Genomic DNA, 11,541 nt, shown 5'->3' with positions numbered 1-11,541 from the left:
TACCCATGAATTCTCCTTGGGGGAAAAAAGCAAAACCTGTATCTGTTCAAGTCTGCAGAGCTAACTACTAATTTAAAAGAAAGACAGAATATAGAAAAATATGTTAAATAATGCCCTGGGAAAACCATCAGCAAAACCTAGAAAACTGTAGGACAAGTAAAGTGACCAAGTTTCTTTTTTTTTTTTTGAGACGGAGTTTCGCTCTTGTTACCCAGGCTGGAGTGCAATGGCGCGATCTCGGCTCACCACAACCTCCACCTCCTGGGTTCAGGCAATTCTCCTGCCTCAGCCTCCTGAGTAGCTGGGATTACAGGCACGCACCACCATGCCCAGCTAATTTTTTTGTCGTTTTTTAGTAGAGACGGGGTTTCACCATGTTGACCAGGATGGTCTCGATCTCTTGACCTCGTGATCCACCCGCCTCGGCCTCCCAAAGTGCTAGGATTACAGGCTTGAGCCACCGCGCCCGGCCCCCAAGTTTCTTCACAAATAAACTGTAAGAAAAACAAAGAAATCAGGATGAAGTTTTAGCCTGTAGGTTAAAAGATACAGAAACATGTTAACCAATGGCAATATATGAACTTTATTGGATCCTGATTCAAATTTTAAAAAAATAAAAATTTGCCAGACACTGCAGAATCACTCCATGTGTCCCATCCTAACCACAGTCCCCTCTTCCCATCAAAAGTAACCATTATGACTTACAAAGTAATCATGTCCTTGTCTTTCTTGATGGTATTTCACCCAAATGTGCAACCCTAGACATTCTAATTCGGTCTTGCTCATTTAGAAATAAGTTGACATGCCTTTTAAGTCTTTTTAAATCTACAACTATCCCCTTCATCTCTTTCTTTTACTTACAGTTTACCTCTTGAAAAAATTGACACTAGCTTCCTGTAATCTGAGTTTTGTAGACTGCATATTCATGGGACATTTTTATTGTTTTAAGCCACTAAAGTCGATTAATTTGTTACAATAGCAATTTAAAAAACGAATATCCTGCCTATTCATGCATTCATTCAGCTCGTTACAGCCATCGACTTGCAGTTTCCAATTGCGCTAAACCCTCTCATACTTCTGCCTGAACACTTCTATCCATTTGCTTAGATCCTATCTTGTTCTTCAAGAGTTATTTAAAACATCACTTCCCCCTTGGAAGCTTTTCCTACATTGGGCTCTCCCACTGTCTAGAACTCCCTACCTTGTCTCCTTTTCAGCACTCACTAGAGCTGTAATACTTGATCATCTTATTCCTGTTTGTATCACTTTGCCACGTTCTTACCTAATAAATGGCTTTGTTACTTGTTCCTTAGTTATCTTTCAGGTCTCCCTGACAATATGGTAAGTTTTCAGAGAGCAGAGGCATACTCCTATGTGTGTACATGCACATATGTCTTCCCTCCATATGCTTAACACACAGTGCTCCAACCCAAAAATCAAAACAAAACAAAATAAAAACACAACTTCAAATAAATAGTCATCCAAAAAAAAATGAACCAGTCTACTTTGTAACAGATTATTTCTTAGGAAGGAAAGGAAAATAACCATACATTCTATTATACCATTTACTAACCTGCTATAATAAATTAAGCTCATTTATTCCATTAGTTTATGCCTTGAGAAAACTTCAATAGCACTTTTTTTCTAGTCAGAATTATCTGATTTTGATATTGATAGTCTTTGACTTCAACCACCAAATGCAGTAGCCAACATGACCAAAATGTATTCATACGTTTAACAAATATGAAATCGTTGCCTACTATGTGCAAGTAATGTTTGGGATGTGGAAAAGCATGTGGATAAATCAAAGCTCATGTTCTGGGCAGGGGAATATACAAATAAATAGTATATCAAGCTAAACACTAAAAAGAAAAGATGAGATGACATAAGAGATTAATGAGTTGACTCCACTTGGAGCAGAAAAAATCTTTAATGAGACAAATAGAGTGATGAACAGAAAGAGCAGGTGATAGGCGGTGGCTCACGCCTGTAATCCCAGCACTGTGGGAGGCCGAGGCGGGTGGATCACGAGGTCAAGAGATCGAGACCATCCTGGTCAACATGGTGAAACCCCGTCTCTACTAAAAATAATACAAAAAATTAGCTGGGCATGGTGGCGCTTGCCTGTAATCCCAGCGACTCAGGAGGCTGGGGCGGGAGAATTGCCTGAACCCAGGAGGCGGAGGTTGCGGTGAGCCGAGATCGCGCCATTGCACTCCAGCCTGGGTAACAAGAGTGAAACTCCGTCTCAAAAAAAAAAAAAAAAAAGAACCAGCACTTTCAAGTTAAATGGAACTGAACTCAAATCCAGTTCCACCATCTACTGTGTGCCCTTGGACAAATTATTTAATTTTCCTGAGCCCAGCTGGCTTGTCCATAAAATGGGGATAATAATAGACATTCCCTCTCACAAGGTTATTATAAGAATCATATAAGATAATTCGTGTAAAATTCTTAACATGGTGCTAGACACAGAGCAAGCAATTAATACATTGCAGTTATTATTGTGATAGGTTTAAAACAGTGAAACACATTTCCAAATAATTATTTCAAAACCTTATTTCCTTACACAGCAGTATAAATTGTGAAAAAAACATATATCCAAAAGTATATATATTCATTCACTCTACAAATACTGTGAAATGTAGGGGATTGCTCCATCCAGATTGCTCTTTTGGGGTGAGGAGCTCATTCCCTCAGTAGCTGCTTGGAATCTGGCTGCCGAAGACACAGTTGATTCCTTCTTTGGGAATTGCCCTACACTGAACTGTCTTGGCTAAGGTTACACCCCGCTCCTGGTAGATGCTGGAGTATAAAAGCTGACCCTCTTGTTTCCATTTGTATCCATTTTGAAGGGTCACCCTAGCTCCAGGGCTCCCTGTGAAATGGAGGAAAGCCTCTGTGGAAATCTCTTCTGCTTCCTTCACTCCATCACAGAGGTTGTTTCCAAGACCACTCCCCAAGAAACTTACTCACCAATTTCCATCTCAGAGTCCACCTCACTAGCGAACCTGAATTAAGCCAAGCAACCACTACATGGACAACACACTTCTGTTAGGTAGGGTTGGCAAACTTCTGTCAAGGGCCAGGCAGTAAGGGTTTAAGGCTTTGGTGAGCCATATTCTCTATCACTTCTACTCAACTCTACCATTCTAGTGTGAAAGCAGCCAGAGGCAACACATAAATAAACGGACACCGCTGTGTTCCAATAAAACTATATTTTATGAATACTGAATTTGAATTTTATATAATTTTCACACATTACAAAATACCGTTGTTATTTTGCTTCTGTGGTTTTTTTTCCAACCATTTGAAAATTGGAAAAACCATTCTTTGCTTGTAGGAGTTCAAAAACAGGCAGCAGGCTAGATCCAGTCAATGGGCCATAGTTTGCCAACCCCTGAGCCAGAGGAAAGATGTGATGCAGAGCAGTGAAGCCCACGGGAAGCTACTATTCTAGTGAATGAGTTTACAGAATTTGATATCATGGGACCCTACGGCTTGTAACCATGTTCCAAGGATATGGAAGACCCCTTTCTGGCTCCAGGTCAGGAGGGCATGTAGAAAAGGAAGCGGAACAAAAGGGAAACAATAAGATTCGTAATTTCTTTTCTTTCTTTTCTTTGAGACGAAGTTTCACTCTTGTCACCTAGACTGGAGTACAATGACATGATCTCAGCTTACTGCAACCTCTGCCTCACAGGTTCATGCGATTCTCCTGCCTCAGCCTCGCGGGTAGCTGGGATTACAGGTGCCTGCCACCACACCTGGCTGATTTTTGTATTTTTAGTAGAGATGGGGTTTTACCACGTTGGCCAGGCTGGTCTTGAACTCCTGACCTCAGGTGATCCACCTGTCTGAGCCTCCCAAAGTGCTGAGATTACAGGCATGAGCCTGGCCTCATAATTTCTTTTGAAGCTTAATACCAAGAAAATCATACCCAGTAAAACAACACTAAATGGTTTAGTGCTGTGTGGTGTTTTTCATTCAGACAACTTCATCTCTACCAGGAAACAGAAGTAGGAGATTTGAGCGGCTGTTTTGTGGCTGTGTCTGTAACTAAGTAACCATTCAAAAATAAAAACACAATTATAATTTCTTACAGTTTTAATATTTACAAAGAATATACCTTTAAAGGATCTGATACAGAGTAGACAAAGGAGATATAAACATATATTTTGAAAACTGGTCTTGTCTTTCTACCCAAATATAGCAGCTTTCTGCAGTCCATTTCCCTCAAAAAGAAACAAGTTGGAGGAATTTATTTGGGTAACAAACATGTTCTTAGCTCTTTACCCTGAAACCTTTTGGCTTTTTGGTTTCATCTCATTTGGCTGTCTTCTTTTTCAATTCCTATGTTTCTTCAAATGAACTCACCTTTTCTTTCTTGACCATGTTTATTTTTGCTTCCTTGCTGTACACACCTGTCTTTGAAATCATTCCTTATGGCTCCTCTTACCGTATTCCTTCATCAAATGTAATATTATGAGATTCCCCCGTGATTCACACATGATTTCCAGCTGACCTTTACTTCTCTAGCCCTTAACTCCCCTTCACCACTCTCTCCTGCACATCCTCAGAATAAATGAATAAAGTGTTCCTTCGTGTTTAAGTAATGAGACACAGTAATGGAAGCATCCTCTCTATGGATTTACACTGCTATACTGAGAAATACGGAGGCTAGGAGTGCTGATTTCAGTTGACATCATTTGCAATAAACGGCCAAAGACTATATCTCTGGCTTTTGAGGTCTCCAGGTTTTTCTCTCTAGACACTTGAAGACTGATTTGGTCTACACTTGTCATGATGAGTTCAGATGCCAGAATCTGGGTAGGAGAACTGTCATGAAACACGGTGTCCATAATGTACTGTTTATACAACTCCTCAACCTTCTCCTCCAGGTACTCATTCAGCACTGCATTAGAAATAGGTTTCTGCATTTGCAAGCTGCTTTTCTCTTTGATGCTTGTTATTCTCCAGTAGGATGAGTACCGCTGGATAGGTTTTTGGGGAAAGTCACTGGGCTGCATAGAAATGGAATCCTCCATGGGTAAAGGAATTTCAGAGGACTTCAGCAAAGGGCCATATTCAAAACTGCTCTCAGAGGGAAAATCTGTTGTCACTGAATTAATGGCCATCACCTGGCCCCCTGCAATATGTAAGTCATTGTAATTCTTGCAAATACTTTTGCAAGAAGATGGAACCAAGTAGGTCTCTCTGCTGGCATCTCTACATATTTCAACTGCAGCCAAGTTTGGACTTTCAAACACAGGATTGGGGTTTGTCTGCAGCAGCGTGACTCTCTGACTTCTGCTGTGTTGGCTCTCTCTTGAATGCACTGAAGAGATAAACTTGCCAGATGATTTGCAGCTCACGTAGAGACTTCTGACTTGTGTTTCATCCACAGAGGAATAGGAAAGAGTAGCAACAGAATTTGATTCCTCTTCATTTTCCTCAGCCACCTGCTCATTATAAGAGGCACAACTCCAGTGGATGTCATTCCAGTACTCAAGTCCACTGAGATACCCTTCTGACAGCATTCTGGAAAGAGAATCGATGAGTAAGAATGGAGAAAAAGAATACCGAAATTTTAGAAGTTGGCACTTATCAAAAATAAGAACAATGAATAAATTCACTTCATTTATTCACCAAGCTCTTACTAATTCTGTGCCTACTGTGTACCAGGAGTATGGCATGTGCTAAGGATATAAAAATGAAAAGGACACAGTTTCATCCTTCAGGAAGTTTCCCACTGTAGGAAAAAAAGATAAAGATACAAACAATTCCAGTATTATATCACTGAGGAATATAATAGTGATAGGTGCAAATGAAGTACGGGGGTGGGGGGCGTCCCTAAGTTAGCCTGGGGAGAAGGGGAAGAAATCACAGGACGTGTCGTAGGGAAGGTGACATTTCAGCTGAATGCTAAAGAGTAACTTAGGAGTTCCAGCCATAGGAACAGAGTTATAAGAGAATATGGTGGCGTGACCTATTCACCACATACAAAGAAGCTGAGCACAAGCAGAAGGCATTGGGAAAATCAGCTGAAATTGGATCGTGAAGAGCATTGGCTGTCAGGCAAAAGCATTTACATTCTGCCCCATAGGAACTGAACAGTGATCTAAAAGTTGCAAATTGGAGAGAATCATGGCTGGTGACTTTTGAGCAAACTAATGAGAAAATTTGTGGCAAATTCTACTGAAAACAAGTGCTGTGTCTTACTTGATTTGTGTTGGATCCCTGGGAGCTAACACAGTTATTGGCATTTCTACTGAGATTCAAAAAATATTTGTTAATTTGAGCTGAAGAATTTTCAACAATAACATGGTATGAAATTAATTCATGCTCAACACATCATGAAGAACCACAAAGCCTACCCTGCCTTTGTATCCCAGAATGAATTTCTTTCTCCATCCCTCCCCCTTCTCAGAATACATCCTGAAAATGTCTCTGTATCTAACTGATGTGTTTACCTCCTAGTTACCAAGGAGCTTTCCTGACCATAGACTTTCCCTACATCGGCCTCCCCATCCCCACCCCCAGCAATTGTTACTGGTCTGGAGTGGCTAGAACAGGCTAGAAACCAGCAGCTGCAGTTTCTAAAAACAGAACACATTGGCATTCCTGGCACTGGGGCAAGAGCCAACAGCAAGGAAAACTGGTCCTCTTGGGCCTCAAGAGCTAGGCTTCTGACACAGACCTGTCAAATTGAGCCTGAAATTGAAACGTCAAATAAGAAAAGGAAGGTTATTTAAAAGGACCATACGTAAAGGTCCTTTTAAAATTTTTTAACATCTCTTTTACATTCATGTAATTATTGTTTCCCAGGTAAATAAAATGTTTCCCTTTTAAAAAATTGTATAAGGGTAAGATTGTAAATGTTTATTTTCATTTTGGGAACTATTCCTGGTTTATTTAGCAAATATCAATTTTTTTTTTAATGTTTACTACATTCCGGGCACAGTTATGTACCATAAAGATACTAAGCTAAAGGTCTTCAACAAACCATGAAGTAATTACTGTATGCTGAACACACTTACAAAAATAAAATTTTTAAAAGTTGCCCTTTCCTTAAAAATCTATGTGAAGTTCTGCCCTCAAACCTAATATCCAGGTGAAAAGGCCAAACCCTCCTACATGGAAAGATAAGAAACAGAGAAAGGGTCTATCATAAAGACCTAATAGGGATGCAGTTACTTCCTCTCCCTCAACACCCTACCCCCACCCAAGCTGTAGCTAGAGCATTCCACCTTCAAGGCCTCAGAATATCATCATAGAAAATCAGAGCAAAAATGATCGGTTGACTTTTGAGTATCTAAATGGGCTTTAGAAATTCCTGGCAGAAATAATCGTTTGGGAGAAATGACTTTTGAGAAACCATAACCTGAGCTTTTACACCTCAGAATCTAAAACCCTGAAGGACTTAAGGCATAATATTTATGCACTAATAATAAACTTAAGTAGACTGAATCCCCCTTGGAGAGAAAAAGTATGTCTCCAGAGAGATTTGGGAGCCAAGAGTAGACAAGTTTGCAAAATTATCTCATGCCCAGCATGGTGCAGGAACAGAAGGAGAGACAGCCACATGGATCACCTGGGCAGGCCGGCATGAGGCTGCCTCATTAAGTCTGCTCATCAGCATGCTGCTGAGAGCCTGAAATCCTGGAGAAGACCTAGAGTTGAGATGGAAAGATTGCAGACATGATCTCCATAGACTACAAACCAGGGACCAGATGAATGATAAGTTGTCATGGATACCATTACGGCTGCATGATGACAACCAAAGATATCCCCCACCCACTCACATCCTCAGCTGACCCTATGGTTTTATATAAACAGTCTATAACTTAGAGGCGCATCCAAGGAGGAGGGAGCCCTGAAGTGACTCAGGAAATCCTGATTGACAATGAGTACTTTCCCACCACTCTGGAGAACGAACGTGAGCTCAAAAAAGATATCCAATTGAGGTTGAAGAAAGCAAGGGTCCCTAGGAAAGTTAACAGAATAGGCACATGCATGTATTTTTTCTTCCTTTCCAAACTTCACCAAAACAATAAATGGTTTTTTTAAAGATTGAATCCACACACACACACATGCAAAAGAACAGGAGAAGAAACCAGCACAATAACAGGGAAGCAGGAGATTGAGGATTTAATGACTTAGGAGACCTGAGAAAACTGAATCTTACAAGAGCCGTGGTGATATGGTTTGGCTGTGTCCCCACCTAAGGCTCGTCTTGAATTGTAGTTCCCACTTGTCATTGGAGGGGCCAGGTGGAGATGATTAAATCATGATATGGTTCCCTCGTCCTGTTCTCGTGGTAGTGAGTGAGTTCTCACGAGATCCAATGGTTTTATAAGGGGTTTTCCCCTTCTCTGGGCACTCATTCTCTCTCATGCTGCCCTGTGAGGAGTTGCCTTACCACCATGATTGTGTTTCCTGAGGCCTCCTCAGCCCTGTGGAACTGAGTCAATTAAACCCCTTTCCTTTATAAATTACCCAGTCTCAGGCAGTTCTTTAGAGCAACATGAGACTAATACACATGGGAAAAGCCAAGAGCCAATCTGATTTAAATTCCTCTATATGTTGAGGAATTGGTGGTACCACATACCTTTTTGGAGTGAGAGTAACGGGGATATATCGGAAGTAAGAAAGACTGAAAGTCTATTTAAAGGGCAGTCAGAAACCCAGATCATCTTTCATACCTGGCCATGCAGCCAGGTGACATTCCCCATCCTTAACTCCAAAGAAAAACTTGAAATGTAGTCTCTGAAGAGTGAAACAGAGGGTCTCTGGAGTAGGGAATACCAGCTGAGGGTAGAACTACTGAATTGATAATAGATCAATTAACTAAACACATGCATATTTTTGCTGAGATCCATGACCTCTTTCCCCTTACTCAGCTCCAAGAATGCTGGCAAGAAGAGTATTCACCTTCTAGGCAGGATAGTGGGAAGAATGTTTTGGTGAATATGACTTGTCTGAGAAGAAGAGAAACTGACATTAGAGGTTCCCCAACTCAACAGGCAACCAGATCATCCTTTATTTAGGCCCACAATTAACAGAGCTTATTGAGATTTTTAAGGATCTTTATCCTTAAATATGAGTAGAATTCTTAAACATCTCAGGAAAGGTCTGATATTAGAAAGACCAAAATAGTCATTTGGAGGAAACAAAGTTACAGCAGGGTGAAGGAGGTGGCAGATTCTATCATCAATATTCTTAAAAAGTTCGGGCAAATTATTATTTTGAAAGCAGAACAAAATTACAAGATGGAAAAAAGTTAGAGAGGACCAGTCCAGGAGATCTATTATCGGAATAATAGGATGTTCAGAAAGAGAGACCAGAGAAAATAGAGGAAAAGTTCAAAGACACAATTTAAGAATATTTTCCAGAATGGAAGGACATAAGTTATCAAATTAGTGAGTGAAAATAGACCTATACCTCCTTTCATGAAAGTGAAATGATAGAACACTTTGGACAAAAAGAAGTTCCTATAAGCTTCTAGAATGAAAAAAAATAAAAGTCACCAAAAAAGACCAAGAACCAGAATCTTCAGACTTCTCAACGGCAACATAAGAAACCACAAGGCAATGAAAAAATGTCTACAAATTCAGAATTTTCATTCTACTAGTTATTTTCAACCTAGAATTTTATGACCAAGTTATCAATTATGAGGATAGAATAAAGATAGTTTTAGGTTATAAGTCTCAAATAACTGATTTTTCAAGCACCTTTCTCAGAAAGTCAATAGAATACATGCTCCACTGAAAGCAGTAAGTAAAACAATAAAATGGAGACAAAGAATATAGGAAACAGGAAATCCAGCACAGGAGAGAAACAAACAGCCCTTAAACTAGGATAGCCTGAGCCCTTGTTCTGAACTCTGCAATTGTAATGGGTCCCACTATGGCCTTCCTTCAGTTGCACCTCTTCCAACAGAGAAAGGAGTTCTAGAGTCCAACATGTTGGGAGGCCACCCAGCCTCTATACCGCTGCCTTCTAACTCACACTCCTGGTATTCAGGACCTCACGATTCCCTGCTCAGATTGCAGACCCAGTTACAGAGCCAGCACAGGCTATTCCACAGATCCATCATGATTAAGGCAGACTTAGGGGGACTGAACATGCGCACACCCCTAGACCCAAAAGATGATGAGGAGGTGGTTTTTAGCTAGGGCTGTAGACCGAGTTTAGGTGTATGGGCTGAATGTAAAGGGTAGCCAAGACTTGGAAAAGAAGACAGAAGGGCTGAAGACCGAGGCTTCCCATTTTTGGTCTTAGGCCCGGGAGTTGTGAATAGGAGACCTACCCATGATAACAGTAAAAAGACATTCCAGGATTAAAGCTGCATATGTAACAGGCTTAAAACGCAACCAGGCTGATTAGAACAGATCGGAAGGTTCCTGAAGCTAAAGATAAAATTGAAGACAACTGAAAAGGTCTGACCATCATGAAATATAATTTATATAATTGGCTACGAACTTTGGGGATAAATTAGAAAAGCTAAGCACATGAAAAATCTAGACCAGCACTGTCCAACAGAGCTTTCCAGGATGTTGTAATGATGTATATCTGTGTTGTCCAAAATGGCAACCAATAGCCATATGTAGTTATTGGGCACTTGTAATATGGCTAAGGCAACTCAATTTTTAATTTGATTTAATTTTAATTAATTTTAATTGCCACATGACTACTCTATAGGACGGCAAAGACTTAGAAAATAGTGAAGGTGACATTGTAAAATGTTTAAATACTAAAGACTGCGAATTATAATTGCAGTTTTGTTTTTCTTTTGTTTTTTTGTTTGTTTGTTTGAGACGGTCTCACTCTTTCGCCCAGGCTGGAATGAAGTGGTATGATCTTGGCTCACTGCAACCTCCATCTCGCGGGTTCAAGTGATTCTCATGCCTCAGCCTCCCAAGCAGCTGGGACCACAGATGTGCACCACCACTCCCAGCTAATTTTCGTGTTCTTTAGAAGAGACGAGGTTTCACCGTGTTGGCCAGGATGGTCTTGAACTCCCGACCTCAAGTGATCTGCCTGCCTTGGTCTCCCAAAGTCCTGGGATTACAGGTGTGAGCCACTGCACCCGGCCTATAATTGCAATTTAAAGTTCATTGGTTGATTGCTGTCATATCGTAGTGTGACAGTTATTTTTTGCATATTAATGTAACATCTGAGTAATTTGTTTCTGTGTTCCTTTCAAGGGATGTCATAAAGGAGCTTTCAAAAGACGGTAAACCAGCCCAGGCGCAGTGGCTCAAGCCTGTAATCCCAGCACTCTGGGAAACCGAGGTGGGCAGATCACCTAAGGTCAGGAGTTCGAGACCAGCCTGGCCAACATAGTGAAACCCCATCTCTACTAAAAATACAAAAATGAGCTGGGCATGGTGGCACATGCCTGTTAATCCCAGCTACTCAGAAGGCTGAGGCAGGAGAATCGTTTGAACCCGGGAGGTGGAGGTTGCAGTGAGCGGAGATCTCGCCACTGCACTCCATCCTGGGTGGCAGTGTGAGACTCTGTCTCAAAAAAAAAAA

At 40.8% G+C, this 11,541-nt stretch overlaps 1 protein-coding gene across 1 annotated transcript in view; it reads right to left on the bottom strand.

Moving 5' to 3' along the window:
• Positions 1-4,092: 4,092 nt before the first annotated feature.
• TASL (TLR adaptor interacting with endolysosomal SLC15A4) overlaps positions 4,093-11,541 on the bottom strand; it is an 18,894-nt gene continuing 11,445 nt past the window's right edge. The window contains exon 3 of the mRNA XM_017548490.2: positions 4,093-5,541. Within this exon, the coding sequence (XP_017403979.1) occupies positions 4,644-5,540 (897 nt within the window). The 5' untranslated portion in view covers position 5,541 and the 3' untranslated portion in view covers positions 4,093-4,643. The remainder of the gene's footprint in view (positions 5,542-11,541) is intronic.

This window comes from Cebus imitator, unplaced genomic scaffold (assembly GCF_001604975.1).
Source record: "Cebus imitator isolate Cc_AM_T3 unplaced genomic scaffold, Cebus_imitator-1.0 Scaffold208, whole genome shotgun sequence".
NCBI lineage: Eukaryota > Metazoa > Chordata > Mammalia > Primates > Cebidae > Cebus > Cebus imitator.
The sequence above is the reverse complement of the archived record's forward strand: the minus strand, read 5'-3'. Positions and strand labels throughout refer to the sequence as shown.